At 31.9% G+C, this 26,166-nt stretch overlaps 1 protein-coding gene across 1 annotated transcript in view; it reads right to left on the reverse strand.

Annotated features, from left to right (window-relative positions):
* Positions 1–26,166, reverse strand: part of LOC129220334 (poly(A)-specific ribonuclease PARN-like) — a 78,656-nt gene that overhangs the window by 34,197 nt on the left and 18,293 nt on the right. The window contains exons 8-14 of the mRNA XM_054854737.1: positions 22,227–22,455; positions 20,608–20,742; positions 19,571–19,657; positions 14,710–14,785; positions 11,977–12,087; positions 6,985–7,054; positions 1,949–2,004 (exon numbers count right to left, since the gene is read on the reverse strand). Coding sequence (XP_054710712.1) covers positions 1,949–2,004; positions 6,985–7,054; positions 11,977–12,087; positions 14,710–14,785; positions 19,571–19,657; positions 20,608–20,742; positions 22,227–22,455 — 764 coding nt within the window. The remainder of the gene's footprint in view (positions 1–1,948; positions 2,005–6,984; positions 7,055–11,976; positions 12,088–14,709; positions 14,786–19,570; positions 19,658–20,607; positions 20,743–22,226; positions 22,456–26,166) is intronic.

Genomic DNA, 26,166 nt, shown 5'->3' on the forward strand with positions numbered 1-26,166 from the left:
TTTATTCTCGTATACCAAGATCATCTGACGAAGTTTGTGCAGCTTAGACCCTTGAACAGTAAAACTGCTGAAGAGGTCGCTAAAGTGCTGTTGGACATTTTTTGCATATTTGGATCCCCGTCAATTTTGCAGTCCCATAATGGGAGGGAGTTTTCCAACGAAGTGGTTGAAAATTTAAAATCTCTCTGGACAGGATTAAAAATAATACACGGGAAACCACGTCACAGTCAAAGCCAAGGTAGCGTGGAAAGAGCAAACCAGGATGTTTAAAATATGCTCATGACCTGGATGAAGGACGAAAATTGTGAAAAATGGTCTGAAGGACTTCGATTTGTTCAGCTAATGAAAAACAGAGCCTACGATGATGGCATAAAACGTTCACCATATAAAGCAATGTTCGGCTGTGATATGAAAGTTGGTTTGAAGTCATCTGGTCTCCCGAATGAAATAATTGATACTGTCCTTAGCGAAGAGCACTTAGAGGAACTAATTAAGAACATGAAAGAACAAGAACAAAGCCTCAAAGAAATTGAAAGTGGAGAAGAAATGGAATTCAGTGCTGAGTGTGAACTATGCGAAAATATAAATGGATTATGTGATTTATGCTCTAAAAAAGATAACAATTAATAATAGAAACGAAGCGAAAGCAAACTTAGCAGAACAGGGTAAAAAAATGATATCTTTGTCCAATACTATCCACCTTGCAAAGTTGGTGATAATGTAAGAGTTAAAATTCCTCACGTAGATAGAGGCAGGGGTGACTTTAGAAATATTATTTTAACAGTTCTTGAATATAATGAGAACGGGTTGTATAAATTGGGTAATGAGAAAGGAACAATTCCTGAAATGTTTTCAAGAAATCAATTTACTGTATGTGAATCCCAATTTGTATACATTGGAGATGTTTCAGATGAGAGCAAATCTTTACGGCAACTTGCAAACCTACAAGCAACTTCTGGTGGTCAAGGATTCAAAAAATGCCACTGTAAAACAAAATGTGGAACCAAAAAATGTCTTTGCAAAGCAGCAAATATTTTATGTAACTCTAAATGCCATTCAAGTTTATCTTGTAATAACAAATAGAAGTTAAAAATATCTCTGATTATTTTAACTTGTATTCGTATTAATAACTTAATGTCCTTATTCATCGATTACTTTTAACTTTTATTTTTATTGATAACTTGATTTACTTTTATTTGTGTACTACCTATTATTACACGTATAAAAAAACTTAATATATAACATAATGTCCTTATTTATTGATTACTTTTATTTTATATTTTATTGATAACTTAATATCTTTATTTACGATTTACTTTCATTTGTGTACTACCTATAACTATAGAAAAATGATTCATAAAAATTTAAAACGTAACTTCGGACTTTAACAGACTGGTGTTGGTTAGACCCAGTTTTACCCGGTTAAAGCGGGAAACATTAGGAGCTCTTCGGGCTTTAGCCACAAGGCATTGCTAATCCCCGCTTTAACCGGTTAAAGCTAGGTTTACCCGCTATTCTTACTTTATCCCTAACATATACAAATTAAAAAAAAAATGTTTGACCCCATTTTTTGTAAGGCAAGCCCGTTTTTTTCTACCCATTGACTGGACTATAAATACATTCTTATGCCACAGAACACAAATCATCAGCACCATGCTAAATTAACAAATGTGAAAAATCGTGTTTTTCAAATTAGATGGTTTGCTGTAGTACTCAAAAAGGGCTATCTACTGGTTATAACTCTTCAAATGACAGTTTTACACTTCTATAAAAATTAAAACATTGAAATGACTAACACGTCACATGGAAAAAAAGCTATTGTTTTGGCTCTCCTGAAAAGTGCCAATTCTCACACTCGTAAGTTTAGTATGGTGCTGACGACATAGCTAATTGTTAAATGACGTATTAATGTCAAAGATAATTTATGAGAAAGAAAACAAAAGCTTACGATCAGGACCAGAAAGATTTAGTGTAGAAATATCATAGTGTTTCATAACAAATAACCTTAAAGAGAAAAGTTTAATTACGAACAATAAAAAATAACATTAAACATATATAAAAGAAACTAGTTCAAAATCATAACCAGGTACTTTTCTTTGTCTCAGAATTTAATGCATAATTAGAACAGACAATTTTTTCTGGATTTTAATAACCTCTTACGGGGATAATCCTATATTGCAAATACTTACATTGCTCATAAGTCAGGACTCATCACTCATCAATAATAGTCACTAATAAAAACAAATTTATAACAAGCAAATCATGTTGTTACATATAGCTTTATTCAGGAAGATATTAATCCATGTAAAACATGCAAAACATGGTACTAATTTTATTGTTGACAAGCAAAACATGGTACCACTAAGCAGTCTTGCATAATATAGAGGAACGCGCGAACGGCATTCGCAGAAAATATTTGGCTCTGCAGAAATTTTTTTTCAAACTGCTAACGTTGATTAAAAATTTTTTTTTAAGGGAATTTTAAAGAAAATCCCAGAGTTTATTTCTGTTAAAGCCTTTCTCCAAAAGCCTTTTAAAGCACATGTGTAAAACAAATAATGGTTTTGGCAGTTTTCTTCAGTTGGTGAAAAATAAGCAAACTATATGTTATTGTAAAAAAAAAAATTAAATGATTTAAAGCACTTTTTTTTTGGTCTCTTTCATATTTGAATATAAATTTAATTTTTTATTCAAGGGTGAGTTAGGCAAAATAATTATTTGCAGAAAATTTTCCAGTTAGGATTTGTGTTCGCAGAAAGCTTTTCATTTTATCTAACAAGGAGATGGCACGACCGTGGGGTCGGAGATTTGTGTCAATTTTTCTTGTGGTGAAAGAGGACCCCTAGTACCTAACGTGGTTAAAGTAATACGAAGCAATACTCAGAAAATTATGAGAAAATCAATTTAAAATCGCCATAGAGTCTCCTAGGCGCTTTATGTGTTTAAAATGTCAGTCATTTTACGAGCCGCCGCTAGCCTAGTTGGTTAAGGCGAGATCTTATGCTCCGGAGATAGCACGATCGAATCCCACTCTGGACCTTTTTCTTTTCTCTTCTTTTTTTTTTTTTGCTATCACAACGATTAGTGATAATGCTTTTCCCCTCTATAATACTTTCTGAAATTTATTTTTGCCAAGAATCGCTAACTTTTTCATTCACTGAAAATCATTCTTGCTTGTTATTCTGCACCGTTTGATTTGCCTAGTAAAGGTTTTTGACCTGTGGTCCCCTTACGGTTATAAGAGACATATGCTCATAGGACATTCGGATCTTTTTTTTTTTTTTGTTATCACAGCAGTATTGAAAGTTTCTCTTGCCTACATAATTTTTAAGAATTTATTTACATCATTTTTTTTTCAAAAAATATGTTATTTTTCTTCCAGCAAAACACAATTTTAAACAATTTATATTTTTTATTCTACCACTACTTTGTTACCACTAATTGTTGTGGTAGCAAAAAAAGAAAAAAAGAAAAGAAAAAGGTCCAGAGTGGGATTCGATCGTGCTATCTCTGGATCACAAGATCACGCCGTAACCAACTAGGCTAGCGGCGGCTTGTCAAGAAACTGACATTTTAAACTCATAAGGTACCAAGGAAACTCTATGGCGACTTTAAATCGATTTTTCTCATGATTTTCTGAGTATTGCGTCGTATTACTTTAACCACGTAAGGTACTAGAGGCCCTCTTTCACCACAAAAAAAATTGATGCAAATCTCCGACCCCACGGTATTGCCGTCTCCTTGTAAGTCTGCCACTAAGATTGCTAAAAAGTGCGCTTTTTTTTTTTTCTAAAAGGAGATAGTCATACCATGCCACTTCATGCTTCAACTCTCGCGGCTTCACTCTATTGTTTTTTTCTTCAAATATATTCAAATTCATTAGGCTTTCACTTAGGGAAATTCACTCATTGTGGTAAAGTCTAGGACGGATTAACTGTGATGAATGACGGTTGAGTGTGATTCTATATTTTTGCTAACAAAAGAAATTCAATCACAAACTTGAACATTTCTTTTACAGATGTTAAAACCTTGGGACATAAAAGATTGCTTGATTGTTATAGCCTGTTCGCCTAGTCTGGATACAACCCAATGAAATAACTGTTGCAAAACATTTAATTGAAAAAAAAGAGCAATTAAATGAATGCCCCCAAAATAAAAATAAATAACTAAATCATGAATGATTAAATAAAAATAAAATAGAAACACCAAGGTCATTCAACTGCATTGAAAGAAAAGTAATTTATGCAATGCATAAAAAACTAATAATATTAATTATAAAAGTTGTATTGGGAACTGGGAGTTTTTTTCAACATTTTGATTAGGTTAACCCTTTTTGATGAAATGCAGATGGATTATTTAAGTTAGAATTAAATGTTTAAAAAAACAAAAACAAAAAAAAACTTTGAAATAGCATAAAATAGATATTTTAGCCTAAAAATGCATGTCTGTATCTCCTATATGGGTCATTCTTCAAAAATTGTAACTTTTCTATCCCATGCCTTTTACAGTAAAACCTTTAAAGAACTATTCATTTAACAATGATTTTTAATTTCATCAAAAATATATCTATTTAAATATGCCAACAGTTTTTTAAAAATAATTTTTATTTTAGTATAGTTTTGATTCACATATGAATTCTCCCCTCCGTGGCATGTCACACACCATGTGTGACTGTTTATGTTGCTTAATAAATCATTTAATTAAAAGTATATACTTATTTATTGATTATTCCTTTCACAAGTGTCTCAAATACTAATTGTTTAAGTATATTAAATTTTTTAATATTGTGTTTCAGTTCGCTTTATTAAGACAAAGAGTCATGTCACACAATAATTCTCACCTCCAGTACCTAAACACAAAATGTCATTCCTCATTACACGTGGCAGTAATGACATCAAATTTTATTTTCCATGATACATATATCCTTGTTTATTTTCAGCCTTAGTTGAAGTTGTGAGATTTTTGTCGAAAAATAAGAACATAGATTTTGCTTTAAAAACTTAGTATGGTTATTCTGAGTTCTCACCTCCGTGAACTTGAATTTCAGGGATGTAAATGAATGTAAAAAAACAAGTGAACATGTTTTCATATGCTTAACATGTGTAGATTGTAGCAACGAAGGAAAAAATTGTTTCCCTGAAAAATGTATCTATTAGGCCTATATTAATGGAAAATTCTTCACCTCCGTGAATCTCACTTCTGTGACAGACCTTATCAATGCAATTATTTCTGAGGTGAAAACAAATGATGGAGGGGGAAATGAATCAATAATAGGCATTCTACCAAAGTTATAACTTGCCAGTATACCCTCAAATTTGTTAAATACGATTTTTTAAAAAAATTTGAATTTACTAACTAAGCTGTACTTTAATTAAGAGAGCTTAATATTATATTCCCACTAATCATTAAAATAGCTGATTGTTTGCACAATTAACAAAATTACTACTTAGACATTAAATTGGCCTCGATTTTTAAATATTTAAAGGGTTTTTTTTTCTCCATGAGCAAGACATTTTTTTTTTAAATTTACGAGTAAAATAATTGGAACTTAGCTGGGCCACTGTTTATGGTTATTTGTAGTAGATAACACTTTCATGTAAGAATGAAAAAAAAGAAAACAAAAGGTTTCGATATTGAAATATATTTGCGTTCAAAAATTACGTTTTCTGGAGAATGACCCATATGTTTTATCATATTTATATATACACTAGAACTGGGCGATACATCAATACATCGCAAAACATCGGTGTTGAACAATCTTTGCCATACCGATGTTAAAATTTCGTGTCCTTCCAATACACCACAGTTCTCGATGTATCAGGATACATTGTGATGCACAGCGGAATTTCCGCCGGCAACACGTCTGTGCTTATCACGATGTATCCCCAAAGGACCGCGTTCACTGAAACACCGCAATGCGTGGGAGGAACTGCCTTCGCGGATTCACCGCGGCTCGAGGTCTGAGCATCGCCTCATGATGTTATGCATGGTGTGTTAGCACTGCTATGTATTTTTAAATTGTGCGACATTGTCGCCATTTTGCATTCTACCATTAATGGCACATTGTCTTTGTTATGGCTATTGGCGATGGCTCCCGTTATCAGTGATTGTTTTGACTATAGTTGTGTGCTCCACTTGTTTGCTTACACCCAAGTCAAGTTTTTGTCAGATCTTTTCCTAATTTCGCAGTTTCTTTGATGCTGAGGAATTCACGTAGGGCAGTTTTCGGGGCCCTGCTATGGGCGGAACCCCCCCCCCCCCCAATAGAGAGTCTCCTTATAAAAATCCAGTATTAGTCGGATCTTTTCCAAATTCGGCACATAAGTCCTTTGATGCTCCGGAACTCGAGGAAAATTCAAATTTTCAATTTGGAAAGACAGGGTAAATTTTCCTCCTTCTGTGGGTGGGGGGGGGGGGAATACCCTCAACCCATGGGGGGGGGGCTCTTCTTATAAATATCAAATTTTGTCGGCTCTTTTCCAAATTTGGCACAGAGGTTTTTAGATGCTCGAGAATTCACATAGGGCAGTTTTCGTTTCTCTATAGATGTGGGGGATGGGAAGCAATCCCATCCCCCACATCTATAGAGGATGGAAAGCAATGGAAGCAATTCAATAGAGCACCCTGCAACATGTCCCCTCCCCCCTACACCTGATATAATGAAAAGAAAAAAATATCGAAATTATTCCGTTGAGATGTATCGGAATATTGCAATGTATACTGGGGATGCATTGCAATGTTAAAATTTGTAACATCGCCCAGCAGTAACATACACATTGGTAAAATACCGGGCATAAAAAATGATTAATTTCGAAAGACAATAAAAAAAAATGTTAGTAGCTTTTTTTTTTTTGATGTTTTTCCTTATTTCAATAATTTGATTGCACATTTCACTACAAAGTTAAACACTGCTTTAGAAAAGTACACTGTCCTGAGAAAACTAAAATTTATTTGAAGTACAAAAAAGAAAAAAAATATCATTACCTATTGATAAGTGGTGAAAGTAATTTGGATGAAATAGGTACATGTTGAACAGGAGGTGACTGAAGAGAACCTGCAAAAACAATACTACCAATATAAAACTAATTACACAACATTACTAGTATATCACGAAACTTTCTTCTATATTTTTCTTTTTTTTTCTGATCCCTCCCCATGCTTGACGAGGAAGCAATATTCCCAACAAAAACAAAATTACACATGCAAAAACTTGACGAACATCCCAATGTTTGAATTATTGCAAAAGCAAAGCAAAGAGCGAAAATTGAAAGTTATTTTAAAAGCCTTGCTTGAATTAATTACAAATATTTTATTTGTTAACAAACATAAGACGGCAACAGTTAAAAATTTTAAATCATTGAGATAATATTTCCGATCATTTCCAAACAATTAAAATCACGAGAAATACGCAGACGACAATCTATTACGATTTATCTTTCTTATTGTTGCATTAATAAAGCTATTTTTATTTAAAAAAAAAAATCAACACCTCTTGGAGCGATTGGCGTCAAAATTGAACTAAAGCCTGTTTACATATGGATTCACATATATTCCAAATTTTAACCAGAATGTAGCATTACTTCTTGGGATAGGGCACTCATAATGGAAAAAAGAACGGGCGATTGCGCTACCCCTTTTTTAGCTGTTGACACCAAAATAAAATCAGCTCTTATACCCACTAAGGACTACTTGCCAATAAATTTTTCTTTCATTCCATTCATTATTTCTTGAGATACAGCAGTCACAATTGACGACAAAAAACGTTCTATAGCTCAACCCCCGTTTGAGTTATTGACACCAAAATTGAATCAGCACCTGTTCCTGTTAATGGCAACATATGGACCAAATTTTTTTTGATTCCGCCAGTTACTTCCTGAGGAATAGCAAGCACGCGTAACTCAAAAAACGTCCCATTGCTCCACCCCCCTTGGAGGAATTCGCGCCAAAAACTAATGGGCACAAGTTCACATAGGGGCACATATGTGTACCAAATTGCGTTCGATTTCATGCGGTAGTTTTTGCTGTAGAGCGGCCACAAAAAACGGGTCACACACAGACGTGACACACATACACACACATACACACAGACAGACAGACATTTTCCAAAAATAGTCGAAATGGACACAGCACACCTCAAAACGTTCGAATCCGTCAAAATTCGAAATTCGAAAATTTGCACAAATCGAATACTTTCTTCTATATATTAGATATAGAAGAAAGTAAAAAAGCATTACAACAATGATTGTTGTTTTACCCACCATACTCAGGTGGCAGTAAAATCTCTGATTAAGATGTATACCCGCATTTGGGTGACATTGAGAATTTAGAAAAATATTTGAGCCGATAGTATTTTTAATTAGTTTAAAAAAAAATACTTTAATTCATTGAAAAATTTATTAATAATGTAAAATATTATAATTCTTCTCAAAACTCAAACTAGGCAGGTCAATTTAAAAAAAATTGCTGTTCCTCTTCACAATTCTTCAGCTTTTGAATGACTTGTATCAAAATTTTCATGAAACATTTTCAAGCTTATCTAATGCTTATTACAGAATTTTATTTACTTATTTATTGATGTTTTATTTTTAATTTATGAAATAATAAATTGAACTCAGGCACGAGCGGTGGCGCAAAAGAGTATCCAAGCAGATGTGCTCTCTCTCTGTCCCTTTGTTCCCTAGATATACTCACACTTTATAATATTTTTCTGCAGCATATTTGTGTTTTCTGAGTAAAGCATAATTATTCTAATAACTGTTATGCTGAGTAGAACATTTTTAATGCAGCAAACACAAATACATCATACACAGTACTGATTAATTCAAAAATACAATAGAAATGCAAAAAAACAATGCATGCAGGAAACAAATAATAACTGAAACTGGCGTAAAAAATATGCGGTGGTTTAAAATATCACCAAGTTTAGAGTTTTTAGAACTAAATGTGAACTTAATTTATTTACAAAAGAATTTCATACTTTGCTCCTACAAAATGCTTACTTCTTGAAATAACCCCCAAATTTGGAACTGCCTGCTTAGTTTCGAATCTGAAGAAGCACATATTGCGGTCTCCTACATTCCTCTTTGTGCTTGGGTAGGACTTGTAATGTGGTTTTCTCTTCTTTTTTTTTGCCTGAGAGTACGTGTTCCAAGGAAATCGTTGTTTGAGGGACTCATAAATGATTTTAAACTTATTTCCAGTCAAAGAAAAATTTATAAAAAACATATAATTCTTACTTCCTGTCTTTTATGAGCATAAAAAAGAGAAATTAAAGTATTTTATTTCTGGAGAACCAAAGCACTGCTTAGTTTGTTTGGAGGGACCACAAGTTACTAATTGAACATATCATACACAGTATATCATACACATCATACATCTTATAATAATATCCTGGGTGGTCAAAGCAACTAAGATGGTGATACAAATCAGATAATGAAATCCAAACAGGAATCTTAGGAACAGATCCTAAGAATCTAATTTCGTATTTCCTTTAGTAATTATGTGATGCTACAATAAGCAATTAGAAAGTTAAAATTAAGCTAAACAGACATTGTATGCAATGATGAACGAAAAATTAAACACAATACTTTAACTAACTCATTTGCAATGTTTATAAAGACTGCATTTTTTTTAAACCCATTCCATGATCAGCCCGAAACCCCTTAACGTGCATGTTGCAGATAACGAACGGAGTTGCTTTTTGCTACGTTGTAATAGCGCTTTTCTCCCCATTTTGCTCTCGGGATTTTAATGTTGTTTTTGCTGTTCAGCTTGCATTCGAAAATCGCTTCGCTTTATTAGTTTTTTGGCACTGAATTAAATAGTGCAATAAAATACAAGGTTGCTAATATGTGCTGAAATATTCATTAAATTTACACAGTACATAACAGGAAAATAATAAACAATAGAGGATAGGACGAAAAGCAATTATTTTTATAACACTAATTATTTTATTGATTTATTTTTCTTTTTGCTTTTATCTCAGTATATAATTTTTTTCTTTTTATACACTTAAGAAATCAAAACTGTTAAATGTAAAATGATCTACCTTTCAAAAGGGCTCAACAAAACATTCTTATCGATCCAACCTGTGAGCAAGAGATTTGAATAGAAAAAAAACGCTTTAACTGTGGGAATGATTTTCTAAGCGGAAAAAAAGTATTCTTCGGTGCCTTTTGATACATTGTGACCCTTCAAAACGACCAATAAACACAGAGACATCTCTTTGCTTTTCGGTTCTTTTATCGTAATTGCGATGACTTTTAAATCCCTTCTGAGTGTCCAGATATCAGTTGCTCAATCGTGGGAAGTATTTTAAAGATAAATGATTACAAAAGATCAAAACTTGCGGCTAATCCCCTATTTCTCTAAAGGATACTTTTGTGCATGCAACTAAAAGCCCCCAACTGAGAGAGGAATAACAGAGACTGCCTGGGCGGATTCCCTAAGGAGATGTCCCCCTTGGTGTCTTGTAGTCAACCCTTCCACATTATTTTCTTACAACAAAACAGTTTGATTCCAAAAGGAATTTCAAAGCAAGCTTCACTGCTTGTATTTGAGAACATGTCTTCAGAAGAAAAAAAAAATCTTGCTTGAAATCGAGTCGGATTGTTTTTCTTATTTTAAAACATATTTGGATAAATTTCAGTTAGTTTCATAGAATTATTTACTAATTAAGGCAACTTGATTATTGAAAAGAAACCAAATATTTTATTTCTATTTTTAAAATCTCATAAAAGAAGGTGCAATTGGAGCTATTTTAAAACAATAAATAAAATCTGAAAAAGAAAGGGAGAAAAGAAATGTTTCGTTTCATATGAGTAAAGCGAAAAGAACTCAAGATATTATCATTTCATTTGTACTGTAGTATATATTTTATGTTTTGCATGGTCAACTATTACGTATAATCAATGCGGTCGTCATAATTTTTGTTTGTGAAATTAAAAATATTCAAAACTGTATCACTAAAAATCCATCAAAGGATGCCGCGAATATAAAAAGTTAAAATTTAAGTTTGAAAATATCACGATTTAAAAATAAATAAATAATAAAAATAATAATAGTATACAAATAAATCAAAAGCGTAGTAAAACACATTATAATTTAAAAAAAAAACATACTTGTACAAAATTAAGATGTGTAAGATAATTTTTAAAAAATGTTGTGTAAAATAAATTATAAAATTTGAGGATTATGAACAATTTAGTGAAGGTTGCTTGTGTAAGAAGGTGGATTTTTGATAACAAGAAAAATTTTTTTGTTTATTTGATTTATTCAGGCATAGAAATATTGTTAAATGTGTAAGGAAATATTTTCACACTTGTTCATCAGGAGTTCAAATGCCAGAATGCTAAGAAACAAAGCTTCCACGAAAAGATAAAAATATAATGCCTGATTATTTGAAGCATTATACGCCCCATCCAGGAGTACTTGAAAGGTTAAAATCTTAGTAAAATAAAATAAATTACAACAAGTTTCGTGAAATACTATAAGTTACATCCCTTTTGTCTAAGGAAAAGAGCTTGATTACCGCTCCCCTAAAAGCACCAGAACCCAACAGAGAAGTGCAATAACAGGCTTCTGCCCCTGGAAGGATCGCCGACACACATTCGGCCGAGGCAAAAACTGCCAGAAACGCCGTGACGACACAGGTTTGTCGAAGGCAGTTAGGAACCATTTTCTTGCGACGAGCCTGAATCGGCCGGGGCAGTATTAACACAAACTGCGCGGCCGATCCTGTATCAGCCGGGGCAAAGAATGGGTTAAATTCAAAGAAATAAACACTTTTAAGATTTTTGAAAAATATTTATGAAAATTTGAAAGTAAATTAGTTTTTGAAACTTCAGCACATTTAAATAATGTGTTCATGAAAATACATGTTTAAAATTGAAAAGTAAATTGTTTTTTGCCTTTTCAGCACATTTAGATAAAGTGTTCATGAAAACACATATTTATTTAAAATTCAAAAGTAACTACCTAATTTTTTTGTTAAAGCAGCATAGCAATAGCCTGTCATGAATGCATCATAACCAGCTTCATGAGCTTTCTCAGAATTTAATTCATATCCTTCAAAGCCATCTGCAACTTCTGTAAAAGATACATGTACATACAAAACATGAGTTTTAAACATAAACTTTTTACACAAACAGTTGGAGGGTTTATGCTTTGCTTGAAATTTTTCTAAAGGAGGGAGGGGGGTTAGGTTCCATTTATTTTATATCAATGGCAATCTAGTAACCAAAAGCAAGAGAACGGCAGTACAAGATAAAATACGGAACAGTTTGAAAAGTTTACACTCCTGTCAAACCTGGTAAATGTTAAGGTTATTTTTCTATCAGCAAAAAAAGGTTTAGTGTCCACAAAAATTTTTATTTAAAGAACTAGAGGGCTCCACTTTCTGCTCGCTGACGTTCACCAACTCCCAAAGATTGCTATGCATAGATTTAAATCGTCTATTAGAATGAATTCAACTGTGTTAAGAGTTCTGTTTGGAACAAAATGAAAATCCCCCATCTTCCTCTTATATAAAATAGAATTTAAGTTAAGAGCACTTGATCAGAACACAATCCTGCTCCCACCAGAAAACAAAAAGAACTTAATAGAAATATGCAAAAATCAAGATATTAAAAAAAAGTGCTCTCAATAGCACTTTTTCCCAGGTTCCAAACTAACCTGTATCAATTTGCACAGCTATAGGTGTTAAGAGGCTCCTGAGCATTGCAAAACGGCAGTTTTGTATATTTGAAAAGTTGGTTTCAAATTCATGATCTCTTGTAATATATTTTGCTCTTTAGCTCTGGGCTTGAATTGAATTGAGCCTAGGACTTTTTGCTAAAATAGAAACCCTTATATCTGCAGTTCTAATTGAGAAAATTGGAGCAAACTTTATTTGATGCAGAAAAAATTTTTTTTTTCGAATAACATTAAATGTCAAAGGGTGTGGGAAGGCTTTCATCCCTTTAAGAGACAATTTATGAAATTTTAGCTTAATAAAACTAATTTGAATTTTTTTTTTAAGCCCAAGTGTAGTGCTGAGGTGTTGGCCCAGCTAAAAGTTACATTAGAGCCATATGTATAGTGGTAGAATAATTGCATGCTTTTGCTAGAGAATTAATACTGCGTACTTGAAAGACTCCTTCAGTTGCTTCGGCTGACGCTTATACCATTTTGGTTCGGAAAGAGATATCCTCGTAAATGCTCGATCGACTAAAGGATGGAGAAAAAGACGAGCGGTGGTTTGTCAAAGACACAGAGTCAAACTTGAAATCAACTAGAACTGTTGGCTAAAGCAATTAATAAAATGATTTTTGGATTCGAACAAGAACCAGAGTTGTTAACAGAAAAGAGACATAAGTTTGACTAGTATTTCTTGAACCAACCCATCAGCGAAGGAATTTGTGCCCAGTCCTCATGATGTTTGGTGGTTGGCCACGTGTTTGTTCGATGTACTTCTTAAAATTATGGCTGCGAAAATGACATTCGCATGCCATTGGTTTGATGATTGAAATTCATGCTGATAGTCTCACTTTCTTGGATCAATATGCTTTTCCGGCACACTACTGGAATTACTCACAAAATGACCCTAGACGTCGCTGAGATGATATGCATTGAGCCATTTTCCGGCGGCGTCCGGGATGTCTCTCCCTAGGTCCGGCTGGGTTTGGACATCGACTTTGGGGCGGCTGGGTCCTCCTTTAGTCGCGGGTCGTTCGCTGGGGCATCTGATCTCTGCAGGGGGGGGGGGGGGGGGGCTCAAGCGGTTCAAGCTGCGTGCCAAATCATCAATCTTTGAACATTGCAGGCAATTCTTTAGTCAAACTTTTGCTTTTTATTCCAACTTTATTTCTTATTATTTGCTTCAGCTGACAGTTCTAGTTGATTTCAAGCTTGGCTCTACGTTTTACTAAACCATTACTCATCTGCTTGTCTTTATCTCCATCCTTTGGCCGATCGAGCGTTTACGAGAATGTCTCCTTCCGAACCAAAATGGTATAAACGTCACCCGGAGAACAATAGGGGCAAAAACCAGAGGAAACCTGTTAACTTTCCAATCAGCCTCGCTCGCTTAAGCTTGTGCTGCCATCTAGGTTGCACTTGTTGCATGAATTATGATCACATTATTTTTGATTACACTGAAATGCGAAACTTTATTGTCACATTAGGTGCACATCCCCGGGTGCTTGAAGTAATTTTTTGCAAAATTTTAAAACTGCATGAGCTATGGGATCTTTTGGATGCAGGCCCATCACAGATAACTTTCCACAATTTATTTCATGTTGTTTTTAATACATAGAGACAAGGCATAAGCCAAATGTGTTTATTTTTTATGCGTTGAAAAAAGATATCAGATAAAAAAAACCTACACACATTACAACTAAAAAAAGTTTGTTTAATAAAAAAGTTTTTTTTTTTTTTTTTTTTTTGCATTTAGAGCACAGCCAGGAGCAATTTTCCTGTGAAATATCTCCTTTGGTTCAAGACAGTACAGAATTTTTATTTTAGCATTCAAAGAGCAACTGAAGCAGCCATTTTATCAATGTATTTCTTAAATGCATATGGTAAAAACATACTATGTGACAAATAGTAACACTTACTAAGATCACTCAAAGAAATGTGAAAGAAATACTATTTAAGCCTGCATTAAAACAACTCAACAGAAAATAATGTTTTAATTTCAAAAGAAATTCACTATGAAAATAAAATACTAACCAACTTTTAGCTCATCAAATGCTTTTCCCCGTAACTGCCTTCCTAATTCCATCAAGTGTGTACTTTCAAAAAATGGCTAGAAATATATTGAATTGTATGTGCAAATGAAATCATTTTAGCAAAATCCTATCACATACATATGTTACTGTGAAAGTCAGAAACCTTTGTAAATATCTACATTTGTAGGTGAATATGAACATTCACATATCAATGACATTGGGGAAAGACCAAATATTTCCGGTTAACTAACTGGAACTTCCGGTTACTAATACGGTTAATTACCAGTGGATGTTGGTATTCTTCAAATTCGTTCCCCACAGTAACAAACATTGGGCTCTCTCTATTCTGAACTCATGGGGCCGAATATGAGTATTCATATTATGGGAGTATTCATTATAGAAGGAGACTGAATAATGCATGTATATTTATTCCATTGCGTTAATGGACTATGGTCAGTACTTTGCCTAGTGAGCTATTCCAGTTACTGAGAAAGAGGTGCTGAATTTTGGATTTGGTGGCAAGTTAAATGTCTAATTTAACTTCGTAGGACATGAACTCTTGCATAGAATTCTTTCTTTTTTAATTTAAAAAGTTTTACATAACATTCAACAATAAAATATTACACAATACAGCTATTGGTACAATATTTGAAGAAAAAAAAAAGAGTAATTTTTAATCTGTTTTTGTACTGTGTATTCTCGTGCAAGGTTATTGTTATCATCCATGTGAAAATGATTTTGGATGATGCTCAGCTGATTTTACTTAAAAGGTCGTGATTACTGCTCGATACAATCATTGAATTCTTGAAATATAGCTCAGTGGCAGACACTTCAGGCTCATATTGCTCAGTTGAATGACTTTATGTGATGCAATAATATCCAGGAAAATAATTTTTCTTCTTCCTTTCCCCATCTTCCCCTTAATACCTTTCCATCATTGTCATAAAACTGTAAGCTAGTTCAGGCTTTCTAATTTGATTCGTAGGAATTTCCGAGTATGGATCTTGAACATGTTCAGTATATAGAGAGTTAATTGAATAGGATTAAAAATAATGTTCATAATAGTGTGGTGTTTGGAGTAGAGAGAGGTCAGCCCATGTTAAGTCAATGGAGTTTAGCTGGGACCATCCAACTGTATTCAGAATATCAAGGAGTTCACATAAGGGAGTATTCAGATAGAGAGTCCATTGTACGCAATAAATTAAATTGTTTTCACAGCATAAATAATTTAAGTTTGATTATTTAATAACAAATAATCTTATATTACTCAAGCTACACTGGGATTCTAAAATTATATTGCCTGAATACTCAGGACATGCAAAAATTCAAATTGAGCACACATTTTTTTCTCCTCACATGACCAGCAGGGCATGCAAAAAATTATTCAAGAAACTCATTTCCCAAAAATAATAAAATGTGCTACATTATTGAGAAACATACCAGCATCCTACACTTGTTTATTTATCAGGGCTACCACTGAGTTCTGCTATAAAACACAGTTGCTTTAGTAGCCTGTAACATAAAAAAGTCTCCAACATAGTAGCCAAATGCAAAAAAAAAAAGTTTATAAAATAGTCTCTCAATCTTTTTAAAATTGTATTTATGTCACATTAATGCAATGATACTTCAATAAATAGATCTTGGTTGTGTGGCGTGTAAGTAGTGACCACTCACAGCATAGGGATGGAGCTATAAGGAGGGACAATTTTTTTGCAAATTTTCATTAAATATCTCATAAAAAATAATAATAATAAAAAAAAGACATTGCCCAGACTTAGGTAAAAGACCGACTATATAAGAAAAAACAGAAATGCCACATTCATTCGTTTTCAAAGAATGAAGGTAATATAAGGCTACCGTATGTACTTGCCTATAAGTTGAGAAATTTACTACAAAAAATGAGGTTTAAAGTTAGGGGGTCAACTTATAGGCAAGGCAGAATTTACGAAAATCTTCCCTGACTTTTTCTTAGAAAAAAACTCAAAAACATGAACATTTTCCCGATTTTAGTCCATTTATTTTAAGCAGAGGCTAAAGAAGTAAATATTTAAACGTTATGCTATGATTTTACATGGTCTAACTGTGAAATAAATTATAAATAATTGTATTAAACAGCCGACTATACAAAAACTGCAGGATTGCCGTATTTGCCAATTTTCCGAATAGTCGCAAATAAATGCTCATTTTTTTTAAATAATGTAATATGGTGACAGCATAAATTTTTATTGAAATAAAATCAACACAAAAGCAACAAATAAAACAAAATCAAACCGTTAAAAAAACGCGATCGCAAAGTCAACCCTTTTGGTGCAAAAGAATAAAAATCGGACGTTTTTCAACATAAAAATGTTCACAGGGGTCTGTCCAAGATTTTTCACAGGGTCTGTTTTTTGTGAAAAATCAAATAATTTTGAAATAAAAAGAATTTTTTTTTTTTGTAAAAACGAAAGTTTAGACTTTTCAGATGGTGGAAACTGCATCAACACTTAAAGTTGAGTGTTTTCCCTGTTTTCTGTTGAGAATATCATTCTTGAGTGATTTTCTAGCATTTGGGGAGGGGGGAGGCATCGCTCCATGGGAGATGGGCATCCCTCAAGTATCAATATTTATCTACCATTCTACATCAAGCTAAATTATACTAGAAATGTTATTTGTATAGTATTTAAAATAACTATAAGAAAAATATTCAGGCAGGGGTTCAGCATTTAACTTTTTAACCCAAGACACTGTTTAAGAGCACAGAGTTTCGTTTAAAACTTATAAACTCCGTGATTTTTACAAAAATAAAAAATATTTTATTTGTTTACCTCTTAACTAAGCGTACTAAACATCAAAAATTCGAAAAATCAGATTTCCACAGCGGATGCAAAGAAATAGCAATCCTCAAAGTGAAGGCATCAAAAGTTTAAAAACAGCTTGCAAAATAAATATTTTTGATAAAATTATTTTTGAATTGCATTTTAGAGTCCCTATGGTAAATATATCATTAATATCTGGACACAGTTGAAGCAAATAAATAAATAAATAAACAATCGATTCAGCATTTTAATTATTGACTCGTAAAAGAAAATAGAATTCCGCTTTAAAAACTTGAAATAAGTTTTGTTACAAAAATAGAGAAACTTTTCATATATTTGCATCCTAATAAATCGAAGTTAACTTGAAAAAAAGAATAAAATATAATTATCATATCGGATGTAAAAAGATTGCGTTTTTCAAAATGTAGGCATCTATAGAAAAGAAAACAGTAAATAAAAGAGTTTATTTAAAGTTAATTATCCTTTTTAGCATTACCACCAGACGCTAAGTGGCGATAAACAGTTAAACACAGTTAAACATCGCATCACCAGACAGACGCTAAGTGGCGATAAACAGTTAAACATCGCATCACCAGATGCTAAGTGGCGATAAGTTTGAATTTGGTAACACTATCTGAAACGATCTCTCCGCCCCCCCCCCACTATCCTTTGCAGTTCTAAGTTCATTTTGTTGTATATTATTGATTATTAAATCATGAGTGGGGAGAAAAGTGCTTACTACGCCTGTTCAGAGAATGTTGACGCTTTTTCAAAGAGGTTTACAACAACACTGCTGCATAAAACAACAAGCAAAATTATAAACCAAACTGACTTTCAGCTGTTAATTTCCTTCAAAGAAACCAACAACAGGCATTATATTTATTTGGCCGTAGTAATTATTTATGGCTTGCAGAAGCATCACAAGAGTGCCGTTTTTTTTCCTTTTGCAATATTAGCTGATTTTGTATAAGTTGATTCCTCTAATTTAACTTTAAAAAAGGTTCCAAACATTATCATTTTTATACAGGAAATATACTGCATTATTTTAATTTGAGATATGCTCTTTCAATAAACAATTTGTGAAAGATCCATTTTTGTTTATCAGAATTTTGTGAAGGGTCCGTTTTGGTTGATAGGGATTTTGTGAAAGGTACGTTTTGGTTGATCGGATTTTTGTGAAAGGTTCGTTTTGGTTGATCAGACTTTTGTGAAAGGTCCGTTTTGGTTGATCGGATTTTTGTGAAATGTCCGTTAACGGACATAACCTAACCCACAGGCCCCTTTTGGGGGAGTGAAAAAGCCCAATTTTAATTTTTTCTTAAGTTACAGCAATTTTTTTTGCCATGATGGACTACTAGTATCAGCCTATTTTTTCTGTGCTTCTGGTATGCATAACTAAAATTAACAGGAACAAAAACTTCTCTCACTGTAAGTCCCTCATTAATTTTTTCAGCTTGAAATGACGAAAACAGCACTTTTTGAACCATGATTTGACATTAGTAAATTTCTTATTATGCTTAAGCTTTTAGATAAGGAACAAAAATGCCTAATTTTACACATCCAGGAAGCAAAAAATAGGCTATATCTAAGGAATAAAATTTTTCCAAGAAAAAATACAACAGTTTGGAAATACAGAATATTGAAACATATTACCTACTAAATTTCATCTACATCAAAAATGGATTGAAAATTTGTTGATTATATGGGATGACCCAATTAAAAGGCTATTTCTTCTCTGATTGAAACTGGAAAATAACAAGGAACCCACTACAAATAATTTTGAAGAGCAAATCTTTTCAGACTATATATTTTAGACTTGATATTACAAATTTAAAATGATCACTTTCTTGTTTTTTTCTTTTTTGTATATTAGTTTTTTTCAAGACTTCAGCAAAACTGAATCATTTCATTAGCTAATCCATATATTTTTTTCTTTTTTTAATGATTCAGAATATATATATTTTTAAAAAATATAAATTATGTATAGTTATAAAAATTTAATAAAATAGTTGAAATAAAATAAAACTAATGTTTAACGCTTAGACAGGTCAAAATCATACATACACGCAACTTTTCCGAACTTGCCAACATTTTTGTATCAGCAATCCGGGGAAATAACTCACGCGCCATCTGTTTGAATTCTTTAAGATCCTGCAAAACAAAAATGAGAAAGAAAAATAATAATATGAATCAAAATGAATGATACAGCAAGTATTTGAAGTATTTTACTGAAACAAACACATTGCAACAAAAATGATAAATATAAAACCTCAAAATGAAACGTTAGAAAATTAAAAGTAAGTGACAGATAAATTTTATTCCGGGCATCATAATTAACTTACATAAAGAAATACAACAAACAACACAATCACTTAATCTTATGGCTTCCCTAAAACAGGTAGTATTTTTGAACATGTTGCAAATAAGAACACAAGAGATAAGGTAAGATTTGTAAGCGTCTCCTTGCACTTTCAAGCAGGAAGAGAGTGACATTTCAATTACATAACTATCTTTCTTGAAAAAACGTGATTTTACACCACCCCCTTCTCATTTTTAAGTGTAAAATCTACTTAGGGGAAAAAAAAGAATGAAGGTAAATTGCAGAAGATTTGTACCCATGATGACTAAAATTAGCCTCTATAAATGAATATCAAAAGCAATGAGTTAGACTTATTCCAGTCATCCTGTTAACCTGAAAAATCAAAGGAACATCAACTATGGTTAAGTGAGGTTACTAAGCAATTTGTAATTGATCAAAAAAAAAAAAAAAAGAATGTTTTAATACTCTTTTGAACTCTAATATATTTGCATTTGCAAAGTTTGAAAATCGTAATTTGTCAAAGACCTGATGTGATAGAAAAAACAAAAGCCAATTTTGGATTCAGGGATTAAAGTCAAAATAAAAATTAATTACAAAAAGTTTCAAAAATTGAAAAACTTGCATGCTTGTTCTAAGCAGGTTGGAAATTTACGTTATATGAGGGGTTTATATTTATAGCTGCATGATTTTATTTCAGCTATTATTTTTTTCCTTTCTAATTTTCATTATATTCAACCAAAACTTATCATATTATAACATGATTATATTTTACAGAAATTACCTCAGGTAAAGGAAAATAAAATTGGTTTATGGTATGCATGAGATCCAAGATCATATTATGCCCAACTACCAGTTTTTTTGATTGGGATATAAGATCCATGACTTTGCGAAAACCAACTGCTGCCTCCAATTCCTCCTAAAAAATGAAATGAAAAGAGTTTTACTATGTACATAAGGAAGCATACAGAAACTTTTAACACTGAAAAAAATATATTCAACAAATTAAAACGAAAATAATAATATAAGTGCATTATGAACGTGAAAAGGTTGAAATCTATTACCATTGTTTTCAACAATAACTATGATGTTAGAGAAATAAAAACCTTTTGAAATTGATAAGAAACTAAATGCCAAATTTACATTTAAAAAGCACAACATTAGCAAAATAGAAAGAAAGAAGAGCACATCAAATAGCCATCAATAGGGTATGAATTAATGTAGCAGAGTGAATATACAATATTTCAAACTCACAAAAGCTGACCATTACCATAACATTAAATAACTTACAGTAATAAAATTCATCGTTGAATCAGGGAAGCAGTAAGTTAGGAGTAAATCTCATTAGTTGGTAAATGTCTTATTGTTGCTCTGAGGCAATGACATGATTCTACATTTTTTGACAAAACAGCAACAACAAAATCAGTTGGAGTGAAAAAAGTAGCAAATTTTTAATTTCTTACACTATTTGTAAATAAAATACTTAATGGAGCTGCTATGTAACGTGTTTGATTTGTGAAAGCTTCTCAGTGATAAAAGCAAACAAATATACAGCATTTTCGATAGCATCTCTAATAGCACAACGTGTCATGGCTCAGTCACATTGACACCACTGGGAGTCACAGTCACAGAGTGACTGAATTGTGAAAATACAGAAAAGTCACATTGTTACCATATTTGAAATTTTTCATGCGAATTCAGTACAATGTCACTGTAAAAACTGACTTGTGACCGGTCACTACGTAATGTTGAGGAGGTTACATTGTGACCTTCCCGTGATTTGATAAAAAATATTTTTTAATGACTAAGACTGTTAATTGATCACTCTCACTTACAAAATCAGTCAAAAGCAAAATTTTAAGACTTTTAATAACTTTCCAACAGAACAGTGATTAAAATGTGACCCATTACCTTATTGTCTTCCTCCCACAGTGATGCCACACTTTAACTCCAAATAGCACCGTCACCAAAAAGGGATATGTATGCTTAATCAGTTCTTTTTTCTAAGAATGTTTTAATTAAATTATGATTGAGACAGCTCTAACTCAAAATTGTTGCTTCAGCATTGTTAAAACATTGCTGCCATATTGGTTTGTGGCACTTAATTAAAATATTTTTAGTTTAATTTAGAATGTATATGTGTCTATGCATAGGAGTTGGTACAATATGTTCAACCTTAATATGAATATTTGATATGCAAATGTAATGAGGACTCAATAGTTTTAAAATTGGACCCACTTTCTTTTTAAACCATGAGTCCAAAGGACCCGGTTTCATGAGCCGTTAGCAACAGCTGAACAGCACTCGTACTATGCTCCAACCAAATTGCTATACTTGATAATACTAACCAAAGTTTATGAGATACCAGAAGGCAAAACAATCAAAAGCAAAACAGATACTCACCACATCCATAATCTGCTTGGAATTTAACTTTGCAGCTTTTTCTTCATCAGAACACTTAACTATAGTTATGAAAATGTGATTATCTGAATTCTTCATGGATGACATTTCAATACCCGACTGATGCTTTTGTTGCACAGTTTCGTATATTAGTTTGCGAAGATAGGAACTACATGGATCCAGTTTGATGACTGTCTCATTTTCATTGGCGATGAATGCATCTACCTGCTTGCTGAAACAATCAAAAATTAATTTAAGTGAACCAATAGCAAATTCAACTTATAAGGTCAGTATTTCATATTTAAAGACATCATCCTACAAATCATGATAATAAATAGAAAAAGTTTTTTGTCAGGGGTTTGCCCCAAATTTTTAAGTTATTACTTCTGACATTTTAAAATACTTAAATCTGCTTAATTCAGAAAAGATTTCTTTTTTTTTAAATTTAGTTTCAAAAGTACAATGGATGAAAACTTTAAAGTAGATATACCAACAATGAGACTAATGACTAGATTGTTTCTTCTCTTCTATAGAAATATAATGCATTTCTCAATAATTTGTGAGTAGTTTAACATTTCACAGCAATTCTCTGTTAAAATTTTTCTTGATTTTGTTCAACATAATCAAATCAAATATTACTTACGGATAAATGAGTAAGAAAGTAATTGGATTGAAAAACAAACCGAAAACATTCAATACTTTCTAAATTCACTTTTGAGGAATTAACTTCAATACTTACAGTTTAAAGGCTGAATAAAATATTAGGTCATCCGAATAGTAAATCCAAAGTTCGAGAGAAATTCATAAAAATGAAATATGTAAAGAAAACTGAAAATTTTCATTTGATACTGAATAAGGGGGGGGGGGGAATTTAAGTTAATTAGGGGTTGCACTCAGTCAGAAAGATTTGTAGCAGTTTTCGGAGCAGGTAATAGCTCCGAATGAGGCTCTTAATTAAGCTAATTTTGTGAATGAGGCTCTTAGGTGAGCCTCATTCACAAACGCTCAAATTAACACTAACACTTTCTCTTTCAGTTTTGGTTGCACAATTAACACGCAATATACATCAAACTATAATAATTTAAATAAAACTTTGTTCAAACAAAATAAATGAAGCCAGCAAACACTTAAATACAATTAAAGCATTAAGGGCTTTAGAAAATGAAAAAGTTTCAAATCAAACACTTCCATATAAACGTTTGAATATTTCCAGTAATCCCCCCCCCAAAAAAAAAAATCTATAAATTAATTTTTAAATATAAGATGTACAAGCTCCATTACATAGGTTATCTACATGAAACAAATTTAAATTATTTTAACAGATAACCAAAAACAGTGAAGTAGAACATGAAGAATAAGTGAGAAAAAATGAATAAACAAAAAAATATTAAAATTAGATTCTTAACTCTTGGTAAAAGTTGAACATTGTACTTTGCCATTACCAAAAAAAATTTTTTTTTTTTTTAAGAAAACATTTTTAGCACCATATCAATAGTAAAGTAAAGCTAGAAAATTTGGCGAGTCTAATGACCAATATGATTGCCAGAACTTTAAGAAAGGCTAAAAAAAAGAAACATTCCTGCATTTGAGTAACACAACATTTTTTGAATTTTGCTTAAATTTTTCTAGAACATTAGAATTTGGTGATTTCTGAAGTCTAACTCTATCCTAAGTGTTTCCTACAAATTTCACATACCAAACCTTTGGTAAGCCTAAAAAAAACTAAGCAATGTTTTTTATGGATGATATTAATTTGATTTAACTTGGACGCAAATAGATTCGTTAGTACAATGCAAAAAAATTTCTAATCAATAAAATGAATATTGATTCTATCTGTGAAATACACCGCCAGCTCAGTCATTTCCATTTACTGAATATATTGATTCTATCATTTCATATTTAAAAAAAGTCAACTTTTTCTTCTTCTTTTATTTTTATTTTTTTAATGATGGAATATTATTTAGTTGTAGTTTTTAAGTTCCTGTATTACTTCAAGTTTTTTTTAAAGGGTGGGAAAGGTTATGCACACATTACAAAGCTATAAACCTGAAAAATGACAGTGGAATGCATGCACCCTAAACATTTAAATTTTTTTAGTTAAGGGTCATTCTCTTGAAAACATAACTTTTGAATGCAAATATTTTTCAATTTTGAAACTTATGTTTTCTTTTTTTCATCCTTACATGAAAGTGTTACCTAATAGAAGTAACAATGAACAATGGCCCAGCTAAGTTCCAATTATTTCACTCATAAATAAAAAAAATAATAAATAAATATAAATGTCTTATTCACGGAAATAAAAAAAAAAAGAAAAAACTTTTAATATTTAAAAATTGAGGTCAATTTAATATCATAGTAATTTTGTTAGTTGTGCAAACACAGGGTGGCGACAGGAACTGGAAAAAAAAGTTCCCTGACTTTTCCCTGATTAAGTTCACCAAATTTCCCTGATTTACGTTATCAATGATAATGCTTTTCTTTCTCTGCCGTACCTGAACAGCATTGCAAATTAAATAAAACAGTGTTTAGAACGGTTTAAGCCATTAATTAAAAATATATTTTGAAATGATGCTCTTTTTTTTTTTTTTTTTGATAAAAAATATTGTTCACGGTGGCAACAGGAACTGTGAAAAAAAGTTTCCTGACTTTTCCCTGATTAAGTTCACCAAATTTCCCTGATTTACGTTACCAATGATAATGGTTTCCTTTCTTTGCTCTACTTGAAATCCATTGTATGTTTGTATAAAATGCAGTAATTTAAACGTTTTAAGTTGTGTAAAGTTGTTGAACTAAAGATATATTTTGAAAAAATGCTACTTTTTTATATAAAATGGTTAAAAAAACATATCAAGTCAATCTTTTTTTTGGGGGGGGGGGGAACAACAACCTACAAGACAGTATATTAAATTTTTCTACATGGAAAGATTATAAAAAATTTAAAAAAAAAAAAACTTTACTTCCAGAAACCACTTAGCATAAGAATTTTAAGAAACTATTAAAATCACTCTAAAAAACATATGTGTGTTTATGATAGAACTAAAAAGTAATTGAAAATATTTTGAACTAAATTTTCAGTAATAGTGAAAGAATAGAAGTAATGTAGTTATTCTTATATAACTAATTGACATATTTTTGCAAAACAGATGAAACCATTTGACATCCATTCATAGGGAGCTTTTCTCTAATCAAGAACATAGGTTTTAATGAATGAATGCAGCATTTTAACAATAAAAAAATTAAGATATTTACTTAAGTACACAAGTTCTCTATTTCAAATGATTTCAGTATGTAACGAAAAAAATCTTGATTGCTTTTGTAACAAACTTTGAAATGCAAGGAAAAAAAAACAATTAGTTAATTTCAAAATACATAAAAGAAGAATACAGCTTGGTTATAAAATAAAAGAATCATTTAAGTCTGAAGAAAAGAAAACCTTTATAATCTGCGGCAACAACAAATAGTATAACGGCAAAAAACAAAGTTTTTTTTTTAATTGAAAGTTCAATTTTAGCAATTAAATTAAAAATGCAAAGAAGTAATAACTTTTAAGCTTTTATCAGTATTGATTCAAAAACCAAAGATTTCTTCTTGAATCGTAATTACAGTACGCTAATTACTTCGAGACAAAGGAAAAAAGGCAAAGGAGCTAAGGCATTAATGAAGGCTCCCTCTTTGCCTGTATGGTTGTTTATTTTACGTAGCATTTAAAGCGTGAAAGAAAATTTCAAGCTAGGTAAAATTAACAACCTAACAGACAAAGAAGCAATCTTAGGAAGTTCATCCTGCGGTTAATAAGTAGGATCCAATACTTTGACGTTCAGGAAAAAAGATGCACAAATATGCGGCAGTGTATAATTGCATCTCCTTAATTTTACTTTTTTTTTTTGAACAGATAATTGGCGGAAAATGCTCAGGGAATTAGAGTACTTAATTTTGTGAAGCA

The sequence above is a fragment of the Uloborus diversus genome, chromosome 4 (assembly GCF_026930045.1).
Source record: "Uloborus diversus isolate 005 chromosome 4, Udiv.v.3.1, whole genome shotgun sequence".
NCBI classification, from domain to species: domain Eukaryota; kingdom Metazoa; phylum Arthropoda; class Arachnida; order Araneae; family Uloboridae; genus Uloborus; species Uloborus diversus.